General features: G+C 35.4%; 2 protein-coding genes across 2 annotated transcripts; both read left to right on the forward strand.

Annotated features, from left to right (window-relative positions):
- Positions 1–5,086: 5,086 nt before the first annotated feature.
- LOC127941997 (aldehyde dehydrogenase family 3 member A2) lies at positions 5,087–11,781 on the forward strand. Its single transcript, XM_052537508.1, has 11 exons — positions 5,087–5,218; positions 6,493–6,655; positions 6,743–6,974; positions 8,143–8,228; positions 8,817–9,025; positions 9,111–9,228; positions 9,327–9,468; positions 9,591–9,757; positions 9,823–9,922; positions 10,052–10,290; positions 10,999–11,781. Exons 2-11 carry the CDS (start codon positions 6,494–6,496, stop codon positions 11,014–11,016), a joined length of 1,473 nt encoding a protein of 490 aa, XP_052393468.1. The 5' UTR covers positions 5,087–5,218; position 6,493; the 3' UTR covers positions 11,017–11,781.
- Positions 11,782–13,095: 1,314 nt separating this feature from the next.
- Positions 13,096–23,131, forward strand: LOC127941998 (TNF receptor-associated factor 4-like). Its single transcript, XM_052537509.1, has 7 exons — positions 13,096–13,416; positions 16,135–16,186; positions 17,266–17,370; positions 20,245–20,406; positions 20,652–20,813; positions 20,900–21,055; positions 22,240–23,131. The coding sequence occupies exons 1-7, from the start codon at positions 13,274–13,276 to the stop codon at positions 22,897–22,899; spliced, it is 1,440 nt and encodes a 479-aa protein (XP_052393469.1). The 5' UTR covers positions 13,096–13,273; the 3' UTR covers positions 22,900–23,131.
- The last annotated feature ends 3,361 nt before the right edge of the window (positions 23,132–26,492 follow it).

Below are 26,492 nucleotides of genomic sequence, written 5' to 3' on the forward strand. Positions count from 1 at the left end.
ACAAATGTCCTGTGAGAAGAAGTGCCTCCCCCCAAGACCCCCCAACCCACAACCAGATGTACGCTACGACAACTTTGCCACTTCATACTGACAACTGGGGGCGGTGCTGCCTCTGCCCAAAGGGTGTGTCAAGATGGAAATGTGGGAAGTGCAATGTTTTCTTTTGCTTGATCGGAGAGAGGGAATGCTTCGCAGCATACAATCGAAAATAACGTGGCCAAGGTTCCCATAGGTCCTATTTTGTTTGCGCATTTTATTTGAAAGATGTTTCGTTTTTGAGTTCATTCAATGCAAGAACAAAAGTTCTTTGGAGATTATACACAGCAGAGCTGAGAAGTTGGAGAGGGCCCCATATGTTTTTGACAATACAATTGTCGTTAAAATTGTTGGAATTTTATGCAGAAAATGGGAGCGAAGTTCTTTTGTTGAAATAAAATTTGCTTGACATGAATTGTTTCATGTTATTTTTACATTTTCAACTTTGTTTTTGTCTTTTTAGGTATTAAATGATCATTTAAATGCTATTATACATTTATAATTATGTAATAGGTACTTTTACCATCAAGCAGCATCTCAACCATTTGGTAGAGGCCTATATTTAAAAAAGGGAGGTATATAATACCTGGGAGGTATATAATTATTTATTTTTATTAATTGTGTTATTAGTGCCCCAATAACCTAAAAAATGCAAACAAGTAATTTTTACATTGTTTTATTCTTGGAGTGAACATTAAAGGGTTAATCTACAATAAATTAATATTTATTTATTATTTTATTAATAATTTATGCAAACTGCATGCCTGAATATAAGCAGATAGCTGGTTATTAGCCAATAACATATCTATCTATCTATCTATCTATCTATCTATCTATCTATCTATCTATCTATCTATCTATCTATCTATCTATCTATCTATCTATCTATCTATCTATCTATCTATCTATCTATCTATCTATCTATCTATCTATATATTTCAAAACAAGCTGGCAGGTTAAGCTTAAGCTTAGTTATAGAAAAGAGGTTGTTTGAGTTCACGTTCTTCAACTCTATCTCAATGACAATATCATCCTCTAGTGGCACGAATGAGTGTGGCAGCGGTCTGGCCATTAAAGGGATAGTTCACCCAAAAATGAAAATTATGTCACCTCCGTTCATCTTCGGAACACAGTTTAAGATATTTTAGATTTAGTCCGAGAGCTCTCAGTCCCTCCATTGAAAACGTATGCACAGTATACTATAGTTACTACATTCACCAGCAGGGGCTAACTGGCCCTTGCTAACCAGCTGAACCTGTTACCCCTTCCTAACGACTGTGCTTGACATCAAAGTGCACTCATTGTTTAGCACCAAGTAGATGCACATCTGTGATACAAGGCTAATTTGTATAGTAAACTTAGTAAAGTTTAATGTGCAATAAAGGGATAGCTCACAAAAAAATAAAAAAATGATGTCGTCGTTTACTCAACCTTGTGTCACTCCAAACTTTTATGTTAACTTTTATTTCTTTCTTCTGCTGAACACAAGATATTCTGAAGTATATGAGTGGCCGAACTGTTGACAGTAGCAACTGAGTTTCATAGTGTTTTTTTTCCCCATGGCAACTTTTTCATCAACTATGAGTAAATGATGACAGAATTGTAATTTTTGGGGTAAGCTATATCCTTTATGTGTTGTGTTACTGACATAATTTGTGCATATCTGTTCGTACCATTGCCAAGTTTCAAGTTAAAGCAAGAACACAATCAAGTGATATCCTTAGGTTTGTTCTGAATGGGTAAAGTCTCTGTGATGATAAGAGATCCTCTGAAGATTGCTGATAGCAGCATGATACATTATTACACTTAACATACTTTCACATTAATATTAACTGATGTTAACCCGAGTAAGATGGGGTAAGATGACTTTCACCTTAAGTTTTTTTTTTTTTTTTCTCTTTCTCGAGGCGGCATGAAATCTCATATCAGCACTTTTGATGCTATTTATTTATTTATTTATTTATTTTGTTTTACCTAAATATCAACATTTGTGAGATTTAGTCAATTAAAACCGTCTTGAGATTAATTGATTTAAATGGAAATAGTGAAACTGTATTATATTGAATATCAAAAGTTTGTTAGATTTTGCAGTTTTTTGTCTGAGCAATAGTTTGGGTGACTCGCCAATGTAGGCTACTAGATTTCTCTAATACATAAAATAAGTAAACTTGACCAAAGTTATTGTGGGGAGAAGAATTTATTGAAGGTAGCAGTGAAGCAGTTGTAAAGCAGTGATGTTAGCATATCTTCTTCACAGGTACTGTCTGTGAGATCAGACCTTTATACCTGGTAACAAATGTGCTACAAACAGTACAATAACACCCAATGGGGAGCCAATGATAGGACCTCTCCCATGGAGAGCCCATGAAGCATGGACCCTAATATTGACCTAATGTGCTAATTAAATGAGCCATTTGGGCCACACTTTTGTAAATAGTTTCAGTTGATTGCATCTGAGGCACAGTCACAATGTGAATGCATCTGACTAAAGATATAATCTTTGAAGTTGTTCCCCCGAACTGGGACAGAAGGCCCCAAGTGCCATGTTGTTATTAGTATTATTATTATTTTATTGTAATTAATTAATTCATTATTCAATTTGTCAGTAAATTAGATTTCAGACATGAAAACCTATAGATAGAGTGAAATCATTTAACAAAATTGCATGTATATTGCTGCTATTATGACATATCTTCAATTCAAATATGTGCAATTAAATATGTAAATATTAATATGCCTGTACAGAGGTCATAGAATTATTTTACCCTTGAATCTCTTTTACTGGGATTCTCCTTCGTCTTTCATTGGTTATTCAGTTAACTAAATTGTCAAAATACAAATAAACCAATGTTTCTATTCATTTTCCTTATAATATATTGCATCATCTCCTTACACATGCTAAAAACATATCTACATATGTTACAATTTAAAAGTAAGGGTGCACTGTTCTGAAATAGATATTTACCCTGTGGAAATTATTATTATTATTTTTTTCAAACCTGCCAAACCTGTGAGTTTCTTTCTTCTGCTGAACATAAAAGAAGATATTTGGAAGAATGTTGGTAACCAAACAGTTTGCAGTAGCAATTGACATCCATAGCATGGAGAGAAAAAAAATATTGTGGAAGTCAAAGGCTGCCATTCTTACAAATATCTTGTTTTACTTTTTAGCAATCCATTTCAGAATTATGATGCTTCCATAAGCTTATAAAACTGTGTAACAAACCAAAAAGTTATTTTTGCGTGTGTCTGTATGCTTATGAGTGCATATATGCCTGGTATGTGGGAATGTGTGTGTTTGCATTCATATATTTTCTTTCCCATGGATCCTCTGTTTTTCCCCGCTCCCAGGGCATGGTACTGTCACATTGGTGCTAATGACGTCTCATCACAGCTGCTTCCTCTCCCTTCACAGTCTGCAAACACCTGAGGCCGTCTTTTTGTTTGATGTGGAAACATCTTCCATTTATTCTGCCAGTTTGGGGAAATATTTCAAGGTGTTTGGCCAGTTTTCATACTTTAGAGGTATAGTGCAGCTGAGAAGAATTTTTGATACAAAGCCAAAACTATGCCACAGAGATCCACCTGAAAGAGAAGGAGCTATGATAGATTATACACAGAAGCTGAGGAACTGTTTTCATGGCTGGTGAAGAGAAAATGTGTTACATTAATAAAATGTTTAATTCTATAATACAAATAATAATAATAATAAATCTAATTTCATATCTGTACATTTTGTCTGCCTGATCCTATGACTATGTAGTCATTCACTTAAAGTTCTTAATACCTCTTTCCTGTCAAACGTGCCATTCATTTTTAACACATTTTTTTACAAGATTGCTAAAACACTGACACTGTGTGGTAATTTTTGTAATCTGGATTATGTAATCAGATTCTAAAAATTAAGTACTTAAGTAATTATTTTACTACAGTTACTTTTTTATTTATAACATATTATTTACACAATAGCAATAAACTATTCATAATTAATTGATTCTCCCTAATTCCTCTTTTTTCATCCTTTGAATTTACCTTTCAATAATAGGCATAAATTCATAAAATCAAGGGGCTTCAAGAGTATTATAAACCGGCAAGGGGCTCATAAAATTTGACCACTGGATTTAAATGAACCATTTCAAGAGTTTTTACAAAATTTCAACATTGCATCATCTAGCCTACTGATGAACACATTATTTTTTATTTGAATTATAATTCAGTGGAAACGTTATGTTTAATGTAATTCATGTTGTTAATTACAATGAATGGAATGTATTTTCTTTCCTTTTGTATTTTTTATCAATATGCTAAAAGATTGTTCTATTTAAATCAGTGTGGTGTACAAAACTAGTTTAAAGTAATCAAAAATAGACTGATTATATTATCTAAAAAGTGTAATGTAATGGATTACAATACATTACTAACTACAATTTGTGTTATGTAATTTGGAATCAGTAAAGAACTACAATATGCAAACAATCTCCCCATCACTGGACACTGCTAAGAGTGACTGCCATGAAAAGTGACAAATTAACATGCTGTTTGCTTTCTTGCTGTCCACTAAATACTTAGATGACTTAAGTCCAACAAAAAGTATCACGATTAGCAGAATTAAATGGTTTAATATGTTCATCAAATCTTCTTCTTTGTAGTTTCTATACTGTCTGATTAGAATAACAGCTACAGTAGCAATATTGTTAATTTATTTTCACTCATTTAACCCTATTGGTTACATTTGTTACAGAAGTTTGAGGTGTTTCTGTTGGGTTAAATGTGGACTTTTCTATCATTTACAATTAGCCAAGAATAAATTACATTAAGTGATTTATATGTTTTTAAAACATTTTATACCATAAAAAAGACGTGGTCTCTTTAATTTAGCTTTAGAAGCATGATTCTGAAAGTGTAACAATCGACGCAGTAATACTTTAACATCTGTCTGTGCATGTTTATTGTACCTAAATACCTTACTGTCTATGCTAAATACACTGCCCACGGGCTGGCTTTGGAGCTGTGTGACCACGCCCACCGACGAAGCCACACCCCTCTGCTTGCGTATCTACCGTTAACGGAACAGTATTGTTTAATGTACGATCGTTCAGCTTGACTGCACTATCTGAACTGGACGCTTCATCCTCAAAGAATATACACCGAAAAGAGTGGACGCACTGTGAAATAACTAAAGGTAATGTCCGGAACTAAGGCGTTTTGTTGTCATTCTCAAAAGCGTATTTATCGATTTCCTAGCATTATGCTCCAACAGCAGCGATGTCGTAAACCGTAATATAATGAATAGCTGACCCCGTTTCATATCATTTCTTCTTCTGCATGTTATAAACGTGTTATTGCAGCTGCGCAAGGCCACGAGACACTAAGAATCTTAACTATATATAATCATATTCGGGAGAGAGTATTATAAACCGGTTATAACCCGTATGGAGGCAAATACATGTAATTTCATTGTGTTTCTGCATGCATCTCATATTCCGCTATGTGTGCGTTGCATAACTTCTAACCTAATGTGCACTACTGCCAAACTGTAATAAAGGCTGTCACGTGACTACACTCTTTGCTAACTTGAAGCTTCTATCTGTTTTTTTTTATTATTATTATTTTAAGTGTAGATATTATATAAATTAATTACTTAATAAATAACTATTAGCAACTATATATTTTATATTAGATACTAGTATTTTGTATGCTATATACTAGAATGCATTTCAAGTAACCACTACAATAATAATATAACATTTACAATATACTTAATAATACAAAACAATTATTATTATTATTATTATATAAATACATTATTTTGATATTTAAACCGTAATAATAAAAACAATTATTGTTATTATTATTATTATTATTATTATATAAATTAATTATTTTGATATTTAAAACTTAATAATAAAAACTATTATTAATATTATTATATACATTTATTATTTTAATCATTTGTTACACAGTAGAAAAAAGTTGCCCAATAAACAACAAAAAAAATTAATTTATTTTTTGTAAATAAAGCTGTCACTACCTGCTGCAATAAGCTCACTGCACTTTTCTTACCACTTTGAATTTAATTGCTCATAATAAAAAAAATTACAATTGAGTTGACACTCTGAAAGCTCATAAAACTGAGTATAAATTACAATCCTGTTGTTAAATCAGTAGAAACAGATATGTGGTTAAGGCATGATGTTGAAAACATTTTTAAAGTGCAGAGACATCCATGTCATAATGCAAAGTTTTAGTTCATGAGCTGTCATATGATTTCTGATATTGTGAAACAGTTTTGAAAAGATTTGTTTTCTCCATCATTCACATTTTAAGTGCTCAGATGTCAATTCATTATACATCTTATACTTGGCCAGGAGCCCTTATTATATAACATTGTGTGAAGCTTACCTAAATGTGACCGAAGTGTAACCGGAGTGAAATGAATGACTTCTCCTTTCACAGTATGTCTCGAGAGCAGAAAGCAGTAGATCGTGCCAGGAAGGCCTTCCTCACCGGCCGGAGCAAATCACTGGAGTACCGCATTACCCAGCTAAAAAACCTGCTGCGTTTTGTCAGAGAACGACAGACGGAGATTTCAGAGGGTCTCAGAAAGGATCTCAGAAGGGTTGGTGAAACATCAGCTTGTGTATTGTTCAGTTCTATACATTGTTTGCGAATGTAATTGATCAGGGCTTTATATATCTGGTGACAGAGTGAGTGTGGAACTCCTTTGTATGAAACTCTGGGTCTGGAAAGTGAGATCAACCTGGCTGTGAGAGATCTGAAACAATGGGCTGCTCCTCGGCCTGTGAGCAAGAGCATGATGACCATCTCGGACCAGGTCTACATCCAGCCTGAGCCTCTGGGAGTAGTGCTGGTCATTGGGGCCTGGAATTACCCCTGGGCTGTCACCATCGGACCCCTCATAGGAGCTATAGCAGCAGGTATACAGGTTACATGAAATGTGCAAAATATTATGACTAGAGCTCACCTGAAGGCTTTAGCCTCGAAATAAATGGAGGACTAGTATAGTCTTAAAGTCTGATAACACTGGTTTGGCATTTTTCTGATTTAATGTTTTTCATAGTATCACTTTAACAACCATTTTGCTTCAATAACAGCAACACTCAAGCTGCATGAACTGCATTGCACAAATGTCTGCAAAACCTGAGCATCTTATTCAAAACTAATACAATGTGCTTATTTATTCAGTGACCAAAATAGTCAAGAATTTTAAATATTTCTTCTTCTAACGTTTTAACATGTCAAAAATATTTTTAATTCTAGTCATAGGCTTCTAAACACTAGTGTATGTTCTGGAACATTTTCCTCCAGCTTTAAAACAATATATATATATATATATATATATATATATATATATATATATATATATATATATAAGACATTTGTCTGAAAAGTAATACATTTAGTAGCATGATTAGAAAGCACATTTAAGTATTTCTGTGTTACTGAAATATAGTATTAGCAATTACAATTTTTGTATTTCAACTAGACAACATTTCTTATTTTTATTTGTTTAACTTAATATAGTAAAATAACTGAATTGCACAGCTATATAGACATATTTAAAAAGAAAACACAACAAAATTACTATTATTATAGTAAAATAATAATAATAATAATACTATATTAAAAAATATTAATATAAACAATGATAATATCTCAGTGATACTAAAATAATACTGCACTGTACTTTGTCCTACTTATGCATAAGTGCAATAAGTGCAATGTGCACAGACCAAAGTACAAAACTGTTCCTCTGCTTCAGTCCCTTTCAACAACGTTAGCACTTGCAAAAGTTCAGAAGGCATGTAAATGACTTAAGGCAAGCAAGCAAACAAACAATATTTATTTGCAAATCCTGCATTTTTAAAAGTTGTTTACGAAGTAAAATGTCAGGTTTTGAATATTCCAAATATATGTTGCTCTTATATCTGCAAGTGTAGAGTTGAAAGTGTTTTTTTTTTAGCCCCACATCTACACTATCACAGAACTAGGGATTTACTAATACGTTTACCTGTAAAGATGTAGAACATTTATCTTAATATACTTGATAAGAATATTGTCATACAAGTAATACTGTGTTTCCAGGCAATGCAGCTGTAATCAAGCCATCTGAAGTCAGTTCTCACACTTCCAAAGTAATGGAGGATCTCTTACCACTTTACCTGGACAAAGTAAGATTCCCTTTTTTCATAACTTTCTGTATAAACACAAAAAGGCTTTTTTGCACTGTACATAACCAAGGGTTATTGTTATTCTAAATCTCATTTTTAACCCCGGATAAATCTACATTCACATTGTAATTTAGAGGCTGGGTTTGCTTTTTAACCTGTGTTTCGAAACAGGATAAGCAGTGTTTTTGCAATGTTAACCCCACACAGCGGAGCTAAATTTTTACTGTGTGAAAGGATGTGGTGTTAGAATGTTACTGTTAGATGCTGAACAACAGACTGTGTCATATATTCATGTGCTTTGGCCAGTCACGGAAACACAGCACACACATAAACTGAAAAACACATGAATTGGAGTGTAGACAGACCATTTTATTTTTACCTTTAAAGACTGCAATATATTCCTGATTAGCAATACACATATTATGCAAGGATGGGACGTTATGTAAACACATTGTGTGCTGTGTTTGTCCAGTCAGTGACACTGACTCTAAAAATATTCATTTCTCAGTTCATGACCCCTTTAAATAAATAGAAATAATAGTTTGGGTAACCCTAACTGAGTATTTGAATTCATTATGTTGATGTTAGGAGTTGTATCCTGTCGTCACCGGTGGGGTGACAGAGACCCAAGAGTTGCTCAAGCAGCGGTTCGATCACATCTTCTACACTGGAAACGGCACAGTGGCTAAAATCATCATGGAGGCCGCTGCCAAACACTTAACCCCTACCACTCTGGAGCTCGGCGGGAAGAGCCCGTGCTACATCGACAACAACTGTGACCTTTCCGTTGCCTGCCGGTCAGTCGATTCAGATTCAATCCTTCGTTTGTATGCACTGAAGCTGTAAAATGATTTTGAAGACGTGTTGTCTGTGGCGTTGCAGACGTATTGCATGGGGGAAGTATTCAAACTGTGGTCAGACCTGCATTGCTCCGGACTACATACTGTGTGACCCCAGTATGCAAGACAGGGTGATTGAAGAGATCAAGAAGAATATTAAAGTAAGTATGTTGATTGTGAATGACAGTTTGGGCCTGGTAACAGCCTACAAATATAACATTTCTAATGGGCTTATACATACTTTCTTTGTGATGATCAGGAATTCTATACCGAAGACCCCAAAAAATGTCTGGATTACGGACGCATCATCAATCAGCGCCACTTCAAGAGACTGATGGCTTTGTTGGAGGGCAGCACTATTGCCGTGGGGGGTGAAAACGAGGAGTCTGAGTGCTATATTGGTATAATTTAGCTGCATTTTTAACGTTACAAGTCACTACAAGCATTTTATTTGCAGTTGCAGCAATTTATTGTTTAATCACATTTATAACTCTTTTTTTATTCAACGTGCATTTCCTCCCAGCTCCAACAGTTTTAAGGGACGTGAAGCCGGATGCCAAGGTGATGCAGGAGGAGATCTTCGGGCCTCTGTTGCCCATCTTGACAGTTAGCAGTGCAGATGAAGCCATCAAATTCATCAACCAGAGAGAGAGACCCCTTGCCTTGTACATCTTTTCTTCAGACAACAAGGTTTGAACTGATTTTTGTACACTATAAAAAAAAAATTTTAGCTTGAAACTGTCCTTTCGTTATAGTTGATCAAGCGAATGATTGCGGAGACGTCTAGTGGTGGAGTGTTGGCCAATGACTGTTTGATGCACTTCTCAGTAACCTCTTTACCTTTTGGTGGAGTTGGTGAGTTCTTTTAATGATTTTTTTCCCCTTTAATATAAAAAGGACAGTAATTTTGACTTCTGAGAGAAGACATGTCATGCTGTGTTGTGTGGACTGTTCTGTAGCTCAGCTCTTCGGCTCCCCCTGCAGGTAACAGTGGGATGGGCCACTATCACGGCAAGTACGGCTTTGATAACTTGAGCCACTTGCGCAGCTGTCTAATCAAACAGTTGAAGATGGAGGGGATGAATAAGATGCGTTACCCACCACATACAGAGGATAAGCTGGGCTGGGCACGCTTTTTCATCCTCAAACATGTCGACTTCGGCAGCCTGGGTCGCATGGCGCTGCTGGCTCTGATGGCCGTCTTTGTTGCAGTGATTTTACAGGTAACAGATAATAATTATACCCATGTGAAACATTTTATTTAAAATACATGGCAGATTTTCATTTTAGATATATGTCATTTGTTTTCAGCAAAATACAGAAGTTTTTATAAGAATTTAATATTTGTATATAGACATGTATGTAATATTTTAAAATACAAGAAAGATATTAATATAGTATTTATTATTATGCATATAAAATGTATTGACAATATTAACTTTTTTTTTATAAAATCAGAAATTCTAGGATGATTGATAATACCAATGTTTCATGAATAAAATGTTTTAATAATATAAGAATAATCAGAATAGGGAATTCTTTTCTCCAAGTTTCTATATATATATATATATATATATATATATATATATATATATATATACACATACATACATACATACATATATACATATATACATACATACATACATACATACATATATATATATATATATATATATATATATATATATATATATATATGATTTTAATATATTTTATAATATTAAAACATTTTAAAATTAAAATATTACAAATAGTTTTAACTCTAAAATTTATTTCAGTATCACAAAAGTGCTCATACAATCAGATATAAAAATCATACAAGCCTTTCTTGACAGACTCATTATTATTATTATTATTATTATTATTATTATTATTATTATTATTATTATTATTATTATTATTAATGTGTTTTTTTTTTTTTTTGACAGAGATACTTCACTGACTAAGAATGTGAAAAATGTAAAGAAATCTTACCTCCACCCTGAACACACAAGGCCTTGGTCCGACGAAGTGCTGCTTCCCTCCTTTACTTTAGTTTTATTATCATGGCCATGATTCATTTCAGTCATTGTGACAATGCTGTATTTAAGGTCATTGAAACTAACATACAGTTTTAATACTAATTATGATATCTGGAGCACTTTAATCAGTGTCTGTTTTAGAATACACTCTTTTTTATGATGCTCAAAGACCCCTGTCAGGAGTCCATCATGTCTGGGATGTTTTTTTTAATGAAGGAAATGAAGGTCTCTCAGAATTTAATGATTTTGTTTTCTTATGCACATAACTTTATATATTTGCTATTTTGAATAAGAAGTCCAGCAGAAGAAATGCACATTTCAATAGTCTTAATGTGAGTTTTGTGGAGCGTTAACACGTTTGTGCTGCAGTTATGTGGTTCAGGCAGATTTATGAAGAATTGGTTCATGTGAAGAAAATATTATTGTCCGAAATACAGAATCCAGTATATCGTTTTTTTTTTATATTTAAATGAATCGTTTACTCAAAAATGAAAATTGTGTCATCGTTTATTCACCCTCATGTTGTCTCAAGCCCGTATGTATTTCCTTCTTCCATGAAACAAGATGATGTTTCCACATTTCCATTAGTCCTAACATACTGTATATGTCTTGTAATGATTCCATAGATACAGAGAGACTTATGACATACAGAAATAATTTTTAATGCAACAATAAACTTGTTTTTACACAGCTGCATGTAAGATTTCTGGTTTAATTGTGTAGCTTCTGGCATCTCACTGACTGTAGCAGGTGAAAGAATGATTGTTATGATTTTTGAGTTTTCTTTTTCTTTATCTGGCTCTTTGTTGCCCTGCTACACAAATACACAAAAGCTCACGTGTACTCCTTCTCTTGGTTGACACCAATAAAATGTACTGCTTTTCTCCGGAACACTGACAGATTAACTCAAATGAATCATTTTTAAAAGCAAACAAAAGCGCTTTCCAGTTACTCATCACAGAATAGAAGGGTTTTTGAGCATCAATGCATCTTTCACATCTTCCGAACAGTAAGAAGCATGGAGTTTAACTCAACTATACTGAACAAGCTCTGAGCTTTTTACTGCTGAAATGGCCTACAAGGAGTTTAAGGTCAACCGGAATATTCCTTTGTGGAACGAGGAAGTAAAACTGGTTCTACGGCTTGAAACCTGTTTCGATGAAACTGTCTAATACGTCTAGTCTATATTTACACACTCTAGTAAGACAAGAATCGGTACTCATGATGTAATGTAAATAACCCGCTATAAGGGTATTTTCAACTATGTATATAGCAAATCAAACAGCAAATTTGGTAAATGAATACATCTCAGACACGTTTTTCATACCTTTTGAATTGTGAGAGCTGTTGGGAGGTGCTGCGGTATCAAATTTCAACATTAACACAGAGGGTGCTGTGCTAACACTGTAAAACAGGTGGATGGGGAGGAGGAAAGAGACACTAAGTGCCTGGTATTCATCATTGTTTTGCTGTTATTGATTTTAAACATAACATCAGAAAACTGTTTAAATTCAAATTAAATTGTGACTAAATATTTACGGTTATTATTGGTAATTAAATAAAAACGTTTTTTACTTAAAAATTAACTAAAATAAAATATTTGAAAAAAAAATTTCATTTTCATTTACGTACTAAAATAACTAAAACGGCAATTTAAAAAAACAACAACAACGATATATACATAATTTATAAATAAATAAAACATTAGAATGATAATGGAAAATGTAAATAAAAAGGAAAGAAAAAGAATTCAAAATACTGAAATTACACTTAATAAAACTAGGCCTATATAAAAAATAAATAAAAAATAAACCGAAAATGTAAATATAAAATCTAATTTGATATATGAAAGAAAACTGAATTAAATCTCAATGATAAAGGAACACTGACACGCTGTAGTGGGTGGAGACTGCTGCTGGCTCCTCCTCTCGCTGCCGCTGGCTCCTCCTCTCGCTGCTGGGGGCGGTCTCGAGTGCAGAGGTACATTTGGAACGAGTAAACATTTCCCTGTGTTCTGCCTTACTGAAGACGGAAATGTCAAGAGAGATCAGTTGTTGTTTAGTGTTGGATCGATAAATGAGCTGTTAAAACGGTTCTACATCTCTACATTCAATTTATTTATAGAGCTTTAGTCCACTAGTTTATCAGCTGACAGTCTGAAAGTGATATCTTCAAAGGCATAATGCCTGGTTTAGATCTAAAGTTTCTGGAGAGACCGAGGAGGAACTTTTATTGTCCTCTATGTGAAAAGCCGATGCGGGACCCCGTGCAGGTGTCCACCTGCGGACACAGATTCTGCGACACCTGCCTGCAGGAGTACCTCAGGTAAAGCTGATTCTTAACCTGGATCTGAAGGATCAAAGCGAGGTCAAGCTGGCTGGATGTTGCTTGCATTGTAATGGAAACTTATGCAAATTGAATGTTTATCTCGCAAACAGGAGTTATTAACCTTCATCTCTAAAAAAAAAAAATTTAAAACACATAATAGATGATATAGTATATGGGACACTAACAAATTACGAAAGTTAAAGAGATAAAAGAGACATTAAAACACGTTCAAAGTTCTAAATATATTATAATTATTTCATATTCATTTGAATATTTCAAAATGTTAAAAAGCGACACGATGTATTTCTTACATATTTAATAGGCTACTTAAGTGTTACTAGACGCAAATCATTGTTCAAGTGAGTAATTCTTATTCTAATAAATTTTTCTTAGTATATAGGCTATACCGTTTTCCAAAAGAAATGAATAGGCTACTTTTATTCACACATCATTAGTTTATTCAGCAAATGACATCTATAATGTTACAAAAGATTTATGTTTCTTTTAAACTTTCGATTAATCACAGAATCCTGAATCACGGATTTCAGTAAAATCTTAATCACTGCTTTCAGCACTGATAATAAGTTTCCTGAGCAGAAAATCAGCATATTAGAATGATTTCTGAAGGATCATGTGACACTGAAGACTGGAGTTATGATGCTGAAAATTCTGCTTTGTTGTCACATACTTTTAAAAATATTTTAAAATAGAAAACAGTTTTTTTTTATTGTAATAATATTTCACAGTATTACTTAAAAAAAACAATAAGAGACAAAACATTCTTAAATTTTAAAATATTTGAACAGTAAATAATATATCTATATTATTGAATTGTGAACGTCAAGAAGTTGTCTTCCATCTCGAAGTTTCTTCTTCCATCAGTTATTCCATCTAAAAAAAAATTGGAATTAAAAAATGGGTCATTGTCTATGTACTAAGTATCACTTAAAAATAATTGCTCTCATGACAGTAGTAATAAATAAACCCCAAACAGGCCAAGCAAGATGTCAGAGTGACACAGAATACCTCAGGCTACAGACTCGTACTGCAAACTCTGTAGGTTTTACATGTTATAGTGTTTACAAAAAATAACACGTTTTCTATTTTACTTTTTAAAATGTCAAAAGATTATTACATAATCAAAATACTACACAATTCTTCACAATTCTACACTTTATTTATTTATTTATTGTTTTTAGATTTTTATAAGAGCTGTGATCCTAATTTAAAAACAGCCTAAAGGGTTTAATGTGAAAAGAAAGTATGTAGTGAGTCAGTTTATTTGGTAGTATTACTCAACTGCACAGTTTTGGGTTATGACCCATTCTTAACATTCCAAGCCTTGTCTTCTCAGTCTCATAGTTAAAACACAGAGTTGTGTTTCTCACAGGTGTAATGAGTGAAACAGTCACATTCATTGTCCTGTGTTATCCTCTGGATCTTATCATAATGATTGATAGTCTCGTCCTTTCAGATTCTATCAGACTAACACGTGCTTTTCAATTAGACTATTCATTTAAACAAATTACTAAATCACATGTACATCCGGGGATTGGATTGCTGTAAGGCAATGCATGCAGTGATTTAAAATGTGACCCTTCAGCAGGTATTTAAAGCGAGAATGACGCTCTCTCTTTTCCCTTAAAGTGACATTGTAAGGAACATAAAATAGAACACACAGGATTTATGATTTTATGTTGCAGCATTTTTAACATAATATAGCATGTCTCTGCCTGAAGGGCAAGATGCACATACTTTTTCAGGGGTGTCATTTGCAGTTCTGACTCATTCAGTGATAACAAGATAAGACATGACCAAGCAGAGAAAAAATATATATAAATAAAATAAGATAAGACTTTAAAATAGTTTTGTTTTATTAATATATAAAAATAATAATAATGGCAGCAATTATTTATGTCTATTGGAAAAAAAAAACAATCAGGATTTTTGATGACAGAATTAAAGCACATTATTTATTTTACCCCTATTACCAAATTTACCAAATGTCATTGTCCAAAATAGAGATTATTTAAAATGAATAAAATGCATTCGAAATCCACTAGTTGTAAAAGAGTTGGGGAACATGCATGAAACTCCTGATCTATCTTAAAAATGCAGCAATCACATATTAAATCTTCTTATGAATCTCCCTGGGACTTTTGGGAAAATTCCCCATGGGATTGTGAAATGACGACATGCTTCTGTGTCACACGTTATGGAAAGATAATGTTTTGTTGGTCGCACTGCTTCCCCGTACAATGTATGCTGGTGGACGTCACCGTGCCAGATGGATGACTCACTCATATTCTCCTGAAGGCCCTTCGTCAATTTGTGGTGTGGGAGGTGATTCTGAAGTTCCTGTCAAATCAGTTCGCCTGTGATTCATTTAGGCTTTATAACATCGTAAAGACATCAATCAGTGACAGCTGTGAACTGCTTTTCAACCCACCACATATTGTATAATGTAAAAATTTATTGAGTACACATGAAATTCTGACACAAAAGCGAAAATACTTAAATTCATCATCTAAAAAAAAAAAATGCTCTAGTAATAGACAGCCAGCTTTTATTTGTTGGCATTGTAATTTTAAACACATATTTAACAGAGATAAACCACATTTACAATGGTGACTCTAACCAAAATATGCAACATAGCTTTCAGAATGTATGTGAATCTGCCTTTTCATAGTTTTTTCTTCTGCTAAATTTTAATAGTGAAGGTGTGTTCAAGTGCCCAGAGGACCAGCTGCCGCTGGATTATGCCAAAGTAAGTGCACCATCATACTACTACAGTTTCAAAGCTCTTCTGACTTCATCCAAAGGACGATCATTCTTCTGATATTTTACCCTAAATTATAAAATTGTGGTTTTCAACTCCATTTGTGGGAACCCACCTTTATTTAAATTAAACATAGAAATGTGACTTATATTTTCACAGTCCAACAACACTGGAATTTACATTGATTCATTTTTATGCAAGTAGTAACATGAGCGAGTCGTTGACTATGCTTACTTGGTCGCAGTAAGATGACAAGCAAACCTCTTCAATAGCATTTACATGCAATTTTCATTCCTCTGATTATTCGCTAAGAAATTATTTTTTTCTGTCATTATTCACATGCCCCAATGCACATCAAAAATGGTTTTAATGTTCTTAATACCAAAGCAAAACACTTTTCTGTGGATTTATTGGATAGTTATTAAAATGTTACAACAATGCCGCAACAACTGGGGTTGCCTATCGTGCCATCATCTTCTTCACACCATTTCTAGATGAAGATACGAAGCAGAGATTGGTGGCAGTGAAAGCATACCTATGTTCCCAGGGTCATGTGTTCCCCCAGATTGATATGGCACATAAGGAACACATGAAAAGGTGTTCTGTGTTCCACAGTTTAATGCAGTGTTAACACACATTAAGTAAACTTTTATAGGTCAGGACTCATTTTCCCTAACTCTAGCCTAAAACAGAGTTCATTATGAAGCAGACCGAGACCACCCCTTCTGCTGGGTCTCGGTACAGTTTTTTGGTCCGCAACAGAGCGTGATTGCTGTTTTCACACCTGTCCAACATATCTGCACAAAGGGGCAAACAAACTTTGAGTTCGATTCAATCTAATCAAACAAGACAGTTGTTAATACACCACTATTCTCTTGTTTATTGAATTGTTTATTGAATAATTATATAAAAACAATATGTCATGCCCAATTTTGCTAGCAATCACAGCTGTGCTGAACAACAGCAATCTTCCTCATATTTTATTTATTGCTTGCTTCCATGCTTTTCAAATGTTCTTATGTGTTCTATTTGAATAAATAGTCATACATTTGTTTTTCTTACTGCAGATTTTTCCAGATGAGAAGCTCGAACAGCAGATTCTTTCCCTGCCCATCCGCTGCATCCACAGTGAGGAGGGCTGTCGCTGGACCGCGCAGAACAAGCTCCTACAGGTGAACAAACTGCACACAAACACAAACCTCATTCGTATTTGTACATGTTTCTACATACATCTTTATAGGATTTAATACATTGATTGCTGGCTCCTGAGAGTAGGTTATTGTATGTTACACTATCTATTCAAAGGTACACAAATATATCTGTACACTACAGTATCTACTGTACAAATACCAACACCATTGCTAAAATGTTTGGGGTTAGTAGGATTTATTTATTTTGAAATAAACTGATTCTTTTATTCAGCGAGGACACATTAAATTGCTCAAAAGTGACATTAAATTGATCAAAAGTTTTATGGCTCCTGTAGTCCCTTAAAAATGTATACATCAGTCGGCTATTGTATGTTAACGCATCTATTCTAATGTATAAAAATATATGTGTACACTACAGTTACGTACAAATATCAATGATATACACTACCATTCAAATGTTTGTTTGTTGATGTTTTTTTTTTTTTTTTAAAGAAATTGTCTCTTTTATTCAGCAAGTAATTGAACAATTGAACAAAAGTGACAGTAAGTTATTCAAAATGTTGCAAAAATATTTCTGTTTTTTTTTTTTTATATTGTGCATATTAAAATGATTTCGGAAGAAATATATAACATGTGCAATATGTTGCATTAATGGCTGCTGAAATTGAGCTTTGCGATTGATTGATTGATTGATTGATTGATTGATTAAATTTATTTTGAGCAAAAAAAAATCAATACACATACATAGAAAAATAGAACAGTTTATCTCACATATGTATCTGTATCATATATACCTTACACATAATAACTACACACACACACATATATGTACATATGAACACACACACACACACACATACATAACCACACACATATTTAAACATATAATACTTGCTGGAAAGGGAGTGGAAAGAAGTACAACTTATTTGCTCCCACCCCTAATTCATTCCATAAATTACAACATATGGTTGCTGCCATTGTCTGTTACTAATAATTTATGTGATGATATCATATTTATATACAAAAACCCAATTACAATTGTACAGTTTTAATAATCACAATAATACAATATAATAATCCTCATTATCATGTTCTAATATGTCCTGATATTTATAATAATCATGTAATATATAAAATACAACCATATCCTTTAATAATGTCTTAAGTCTTAGTTTTATAGTAACAATACAAATAATAATAATGATAGTAATATTAATCTCTACTACCATCACAAAAACAATACATCAATACTAGTACTGTGACTAAATTAATAGTGTAAATCTGTTGTAAATTACATTATAGTGGTCATTATCATTATTTTTACTTGCTCAGTGATGTCATCGTATCCCATTCTGTTGTAATTATATCACCATTTACACTGTTTTTATACAATAACCATCACTCCATAATCACAATCCTGAGAACACCAAGATCCCTCCCTCAGCCTTGTATTTTGTCAACACCATTTCTTCGTATTGTGTTTTAAATAGGTAAATATTTGGGCATTGCTTGCACTGTGTCCCCAAACCATTCCAAAGTTTGACACCACAAACAGACACACACAAACTTTTCCTTGTGGTCCTCACCACCTGGACTTTAAGATTCCCCCATCCCCTCAGATTATAGCCCCCCTCTCTTCCTGTAAAGAACTTTCGAATATTGCCCAGTAGTTTATTTTTGTTGGCTTCATACAACAATTGTGCAGTATAAAAATCAACTAAATCAAAAATGTTTAATAGCCTGGATTGCAGAAATAATATATTTGTGTGATCGAAATATCCCACCTTATGTATGATTCTTACTGAACGTTTTTGAAGTATGATAGTTATTGCCCCAAACTTATATACAATAAACCAATGAACAATACTATATATAATGCATCATATTCCAGGACATATTTAACTTTATTAATTATAGTGATACTTTTGGATACTTTACATTGGATGTATCTGATGCGAGCTTAATTTACTGTCAATAGTTATTCCTAAGAATTTAATTTCTGACACTTTTTTTTGTTGCAACACCATCTATATTTATTAATACTTTCCTTTATAATTACCAAACATTATTACTTTAGTTTTATCTAAATTCAGGAATAATTCATTAACATCAATCTATGTTATTAATTTTACTAATTTGTTATTTACTATATTTATAAGTGTATTATAATTATCACTAGAATAGAATATATTAGTGTCATCGGCAAATAATAACAGTTTCAAAAATTTTAATACATGGAATATGTCATTCATATATAAATTAAATAACTTTGGATCCAATACTGATCCTTGAGGGACCCCACAAGCAATGCCCAGACTCTGTGACGTAAATCCGCCCAACTTCACAAACTGTTGTCTTTCAGTTTAATGACTTTTGATCCAGTTCAAAGCCACTCCCCTAATCCCATATCTTTCCAGTTTATTGAGTAAGATTGAATGATTGATTGTATCAAAGGCTTCCTTTAAATCAGTAAATATTCCAACTGCATATTTTTTTTCTGTCTAGGGTGTTTGTGATTTTTTCCACAGCATCAATTATGGACATTGATGTTAACCTCTTTGTTCTAAAACCATACTGACTTTCATTTATTATATCATATTTATCTATTTTTTTTTCTAATCTTTCGCTAAATCATTTCTATAAAATGTTTGAAGATTGAGGTAGCAGAGACACAGGTCTATAGTTTGTGAAGATGTGCTTGTTTCCATTTTTATACATTTATCACAGGAGCACTGGTGATACTGGTGGGAAAAAAATATTGAAATAATATTTACCAATATTATTGTTGATTTAACTCTTATTTCTGATCAGGTAATCATCAGGTGATCATCTTCTTACAAAAATGTTTAGCACCCAAATCTCACTCTCACACTGGGTTTCTCACTGCTCCTCCAGGCCCATTTGTCCGTGTGTGAGTTTAACGTGGTGTCGTGTCCAAACCGCTGCTCCGTGAAGCTGCTGCGACGTGATCTGCCGGAGCATCTGCAGCATGACTGTGCGAAGAGAAAACTACAGTGTGACCACTGTGGGGACGAGTTCACTGGGGAGGCATATGAGGTCAGACATGCATTGTTGTTGTGTTATTATCACAAGTCCCTTCTGATTCTTTATCATACAAAAACTTATTTAAGTAAGGTAATATTTGTAATGTAGCAATAGAAACACATAAATATTAACATAAACCATTTTTCTTTAAAATCAGGCTTCACTTTGCTTGTATTTTGATGGTTTCAACACTGCACCAAGGCTCTGACACATGCAACCATGTTTAATATTTTATGTCCCTCTCTGTCCTCATTCAGAGTCACCAAGGTGTTTGTCCGGAAGAGAGTGTGTACTGTGAGAATAAATGTGGAGCTCGTATGGTGCGGAGACTGTTGGCCCAGCACTCTGTGTCTGAGTGTCCCAAACGCAAACTGCCCTGCAGATACTGCAGAAAGGAGTTCCTCTATGACACTATTCAGGTCAGTGGACTATATGCTGTCATCCTACATTTACGTATTTATTTTATGGTAAAAGGAGTGCCTTCATAGGTGTTTTATATTCACAGCATCATCAGCAGCAGTGTCCATGCTTCCCTATGCAGTGCCCTAACAGGTGCGGCACACCAGGAATCACTCGAGAGACTTTAATGGCACATGTAAAGGAAGGATGCAGCAGTGCTGTGGTGCTTTGCCCATTTAAGGAGGCTGGCTGCAAACATAGGGTATGATCTCTACACTTATGTATTTAGACAGTAAAGCACTTTGATGAATGGTGAAGTAATGTATGCATGTCATTACGTTAGACGGCAGAATAACACTGGTGGTATTTACAGGTATTTCTTTTAAAAGAAAGACAGCACAAGCGCCACTTTTATAGGGATGCACCAATATTAAAAATCGCTCCAACACAAGATGCTATTTATTTTCACATTATGTCAATAACCAATGAATTAAAATGTCACAATATATTGCAATACAAAAATGCAAAAATGTGTATTTTGGATGGTGATGATATTCATGTCTGCTGTTTTAAGGAACCTCAGTGACATGATATGTAGTCCCTGGAATGTGAATTTTACCAGGAGAACCCTGCCAAAAATGTGTATTTAACTCATGGAATGTGATTTTTTTATGGGGGACACCTCGAAACGCGATTGGGTGGAATTTGTCGAGAAACCCTAGCAACCCTAGCTGGGGGAAGCACTAGGCACGTCACTGGTCCCAGAGGGCGTGCTGTCATGGAACGTCCAAATTTGATTGGCTGATGATTCGGTCACTAATGCTCCTTATAAATCAGATTTGACTTCTTTGAACAAAAGGGAAGCACTGTCTGTAGTGCTGGCCCTATTATTACAGTATGTGCTGGCCGCAGACCCTAGGATATTCCAGTTCAACCTCAACGACACTAATCATAGGACATTTTCTGGACATTACACAAATTAAAATGATACCTAAATAATACTACTAATAAGTTGTATAGTCCAGACAGGGGTAAACCATGGCAAACAGACGTTGAACAGCAAGACAAAAGAATATTCCAATAAACACAGGCAAGAATCTATACACAGGGAATCAAGCAAGAAAATATAACGAGGAAACTATGAACACTAGAACTGACTCTGTAACATTGCTATCGCTAATGTACATGAGAGGAAGTATTCAGCCTATAAAGGGTTCCTGATGGGAAACATTTGTGGGTGTGTGATTAATTTTAGGTGAAGTGTATTGTGGGAAATAGAGACCAGGGTAACGTTACAGTCTGTGCAGTGAGAAAGTCCATATAGTGTGGCGACCTCTTGTGGTGAGTGGGCAGAATGGCAATGCACAAATATGTGACAATCAGAAGAACATCCAGCAAAGTATCATAACATTTTCTTTTATGACATCTGTCTGTCTTCTATCGTAGTGCCCCAAGACTGCAGTGGGACGACACCTTGAGGAGGCCACACACACCCACCTCTCTCTTCTCGGTGGCCTGGTGAATCGCCAGAGGCTGGAGCTCAGGGAACTCCGACGTGCAGTGGAGGAACTCTCTGGAAGTCGAGATGGCACACTGCTCTGGAAGCTCACGGACTTCAGCCAACGGCTACAGGAAGCTAATAGCAGGACTTCTGGAAGTTTGGAATTGTTTAGTCCCGCCTTCTATTCCCATAACTATGGTTACCGTCTGCAAGTGTCCGCCTTTCCCAATGGGAACGGCAGTGGCGAGGGCTCTCACTTGTCAATCTACATTCGTGTTCTACCAGGAGAGTATGACGGGCTGTTGGAGTGGCCTTTCCCTTACCGCGTTTCCTTCTCGCTCTTGGATCAGAGTGACCCAGCCCTCACAAAACCTCAGCACATCACTGAGACCTTCAGCCCAGATCCCACCTGGAAGAACTTCCAGAGACCACGGCCTGGAGCTCTGGGAAGTCTTCGTGGGGGCTGTCTGGATGAGAGCATGCTGGGCTTCGGCTACCCAAAGTTCATCTCCCATGAGGAGATGAAGAAAAGGAACTATATCAGAGACAACGCTATTTTCATTAAAGCCTCCATAGATGTTGTCCAGAAAATACTGAACTCTTGAGTTCTGAAAGAAATGTTAAATAATGTGAAAAATATTCACCTCTGGCCCTTTTTGTTTATATTCAAAATAAAGACATATCATGTTTTGTTTAAAAATAATCAGGGCTTTTCTACAATGAAGGATATTAACAGACTGAAAAGAATAAGAAACACAAAATAATTTGTGATTTGCGTGTATTTTTCTGTAATGTTTTTTTCTTCTCCAAATAATTCAAAATGACATTAAAAACAGCTTTTCATGCTCTGTGTTTATAGTGCTTGCTTGGCCCTAAAAATATCACTGTATGAACATGTATCAAATGCAACATCCAGTGGGTCCACTGAAAATGCCATGCTCTTCTAACAAACCAAAATTCAGAAGGGACATCAGATGCAGATAGATAAAGCTTTAAACATGAAATCACAGAATCACAGTTTAAAGGAATGAGATTGATTGTTCATAAATTCACACTTTCATGCTCCATAAACTCAGCATCAAAGCCTGAGTTTGCCAAAAAAAAGCCAAATTGGATTGGTTTGGTTTTGTTGACTCCAAACCTGTAACTGAGTTTTTTCAGCCACCATCATGGTATAAACCTCTGTTTGCGTGATCAAATAAATAAAATCTAGTGATTTGAGATATGTTTTTAAAGGCACCACTAACTAGTGGTTTAGTTAATATATACCTGGGTGGCATACCCTTAATTTTACCTAAAAATGCTATGTGTGCCTACGCAAATATGGCTCAAACTTACATAGTTAGAAATGTGCACTACAGTGTGTGTGTGTCTGTAACAGAAATTATATTCTGTTGCAAGCTGACAGAGATGGAAAAACAAAAAATCCCCAGTAACCGTGCAGTGGTTTTAAACGCTGCGTTCAGAGAGACTATAGTGTGGTTATGCTGATTTAGTGCAACAAACCACCGGATAAAATGCAAGTATCTCTATCTTAACTGCATCACTCTAACAAACTGTTGTGTTTAACCCCCCAAACCACATGAAATGATTCTCTGAAGAGTAAGTCTAGCTTATGTAAAATACCTTTTATCACTCAACCCATGTTAAAGCTTGGCAGTATCCTCATAACAAAGTCCTTTTTTTTTTTTTTTTTTCTGCTGCTGCTGTTTTGCTTTCACTCAAAATGCATATTCTCATTCTGGCTTTGATTATATGTTTAATAAGTCACTCCTTGCATCATACACACTACTTGTTAAACAGCAAACATTATTTTAACCTTTTGTGTTTTTGAATTAGAGGGTTGCATCGAGGGCATCCAGTGTAATAACTTTTTTTATGTGGACCTGTTAAATTTATTTCAGCTTGTCAGAATCTGAAGAGTGCCTGCCCAACGGCTACCAGGACAGACTTGTAGACTCCAGTCACATGACACATGACTCCAGTTGACTTGTCTTGGACTCGATTCTCAAATTTGAGAACTATCGACTTGACTCAGCACTGACAACAATGACCTGAGACTTGACTTGAGCCCTGTGACTTGTAAAGTCTTAATGGCCTACCTTCTATAAACAAAGAACAAAGCTTTGATGGTATTGCGTATTGTATTTCAGCATTTAGTGCTTATCAGTTTTTTTCAACCACATGTTTTAGGATATTTAATGTTTCAGACGTTTAAAATAGCCTACACATCAACTATTAACCATTTTTAATAGTAATAATAATATAGTCATAATAACAATAATATTATACTGATGTATATGGAAATGGCAGTAATAAACCTTTTTTTTCATGTGAAATGCTCATTGTAGCTCATTGTACATGTAGTTCACTATATTTTTCTTCCTGTTTACCAGCCACTCACTTTCATGTCTTTCAGAATTAATTCAAATATTGTAAATCTGACAGGCTACTACTACTCCTCTAAGGAGCAGCTACCAGATGCTCCACCTGAACACATGAACAAACCAAGTAACACAGAGACCAGGAGGTAGGTGGACTGGTGGAGGATAAGGAGGAGGGACGGAGGGACAGGTTCATAGAGGGAAACAGAGACAGGAAGTGCAAAAAACAAAAACAACAACAAGGAGACCAGGAGGGAGGTGGACCGGCGGAGGACCAGGGGGAGGGACAGAGGGCCAGGTCCATTGAGGGAAACAGAGAGAAACAAAAAACAAAACACAAGGCCAGGAGGGAACAGAAAGTTCAGGGGCCTAGGGCCGAGCCGACAGGGCAGGAATCCAGGGTGGATCAGGTGGAACTGGAGCCGTGCGGTCGAGACAGAATCCCACCAGGGTGGCGCAGACGACCACCACAGCAGTGCAGTTGATACAGAAGCCCACCAGGGTGGCACAGAAGACCACCACAGCCGTGCAGTCGATACAGAAGCCCACCAGTGATCTTTTGCGGCCCAGAAGACCACCACAGCCATGCGGTCGAGACACCAGGGCGGTGCCGAAGAACACCACAGTGGGATCGATGGCAAGTCTGTTTAGATAAGCCTGAAAAAGAGAACATGTACAGGTTAAGGGTGGCCTCCAAGGCCCTGAGGAGATGGTAGATGGTCTCCATGGCCATGACAGGACAAGCGGTGAGTTCCTGGATGGCCTCCATGGCCATGACAGGATAAGTTGAGCACTCAGGGAGTTCGGCTGAGATGTGACAAGGCTCTGGTAGTTCAGCAGAGACGTGGAGAGGCTCTGGTAGTTCAGCAGAGACGTGGAGAGGCTCTGGTAGATCCGTGGTGTTTTGACTGGATTCAAGAAGATCAATTGACACTTGACTTTGTTCAGGAAGATCAACGGTGACTTGACTTTGTTCAGGAAGATCAACGGTGACTTGACTTCGTTCAGGAAGATCAACGGTGACTTGACTTCGTTCAGGAAGATCAACGGTGACTTGATTCCGTTCAGGAAGATCAACGGTGACTTGACTGGACTCAGGAAGATCAATGGTGACTTGACTGGACTCAGGAAGATCAACGGTGACTTGACTGGACTCAGGAAGATCAACGGTGACTTGACTGGTCTCAGGAAGATCAACGGGAACCTGACTCGACTCTGGAGGGTCACCTGTGGCTGTCATCTTGCGCAGTGGCGCTGGGTGGCGGCCATCTTGTTTAGTGGCGCTGGGCTGGCGACCACCTTGTGCATTGGCGCTGGGTTGGCGATCTTCTTATCTGAAGGCACCGGTCTAGAATCGGCCATCACACCTGGAGAGACAGATGTGGCTGGGGTATCCCACTGAGACCAGTGTTGCAGGTACATTATGAACCCCCAATTCTATATTTTGAGATTTGATATTTGGTCTTTGGTCATTGCGCTACACAATACTTTTACCACCAGCCAACCAACATTAATATTTGTTGTTATCAATATCAAAGGAGTAGCCTATAAGAAAATAAAATAATATAGAGCTACAAGAAAACACATTTATTCATTCCTTCCGCTATTAAATACATTCATTGATGGTTTCTTATTTTTATTTATTTATATGTCAAATTTGTAACTTATAGGCTATATTATAACTATTGTTATATTTACTTTTCAGGTTTATTAAAGCCAGGCTTGTCTATTTCTTTAGACCTACGTAAATAGGTGGCGATAAATGAGACTCCGAATTACGTAGGTTATAAGCAAGTTATTAAATATTTTACTAA

This window comes from Carassius gibelio, chromosome A21 (genome assembly GCF_023724105.1).
Source record: "Carassius gibelio isolate Cgi1373 ecotype wild population from Czech Republic chromosome A21, carGib1.2-hapl.c, whole genome shotgun sequence".
In the NCBI taxonomy this organism is placed as follows: Eukaryota; Metazoa; Chordata; class Actinopteri; order Cypriniformes; family Cyprinidae; genus Carassius; species Carassius gibelio.

Excerpts from the sequence above, each read along its gene's own strand:
- LOC127941998 (XM_052537509.1), top strand. The coding sequence starts at position 13,274 with ATGCCTGGTTTAGATCTAAAGTTTCTGGAGAGACCGAGGAGGAACTTT. Across the intron at positions 20,407-20,651 it reads TCACTGGGGAGGCATATGAG|AGTCACCAAGGTGTTTGTCC; the intron begins GTCAGACATGCA and ends GTCCTCATTCAG. Across the intron at positions 20,814-20,899 it reads TCCTCTATGACACTATTCAG|CATCATCAGCAGCAGTGTCC; the intron begins GTCAGTGGACTA and ends TTATATTCACAG.
- LOC127941997 (XM_052537508.1), top strand. The coding sequence starts at position 6,494 with ATGTCTCGAGAGCAGAAAGCAGTAGATCGTGCCAGGAAGGCCTTCCTC. Across the intron at positions 6,656-6,742 it reads TCAGAAAGGATCTCAGAAGG|AGTGAGTGTGGAACTCCTTT; the intron begins GTTGGTGAAACA and ends ATCTGGTGACAG. Across the intron at positions 9,469-9,590 it reads GGAGTCTGAGTGCTATATTG|CTCCAACAGTTTTAAGGGAC; the intron begins GTATAATTTAGC and ends ATTTCCTCCCAG.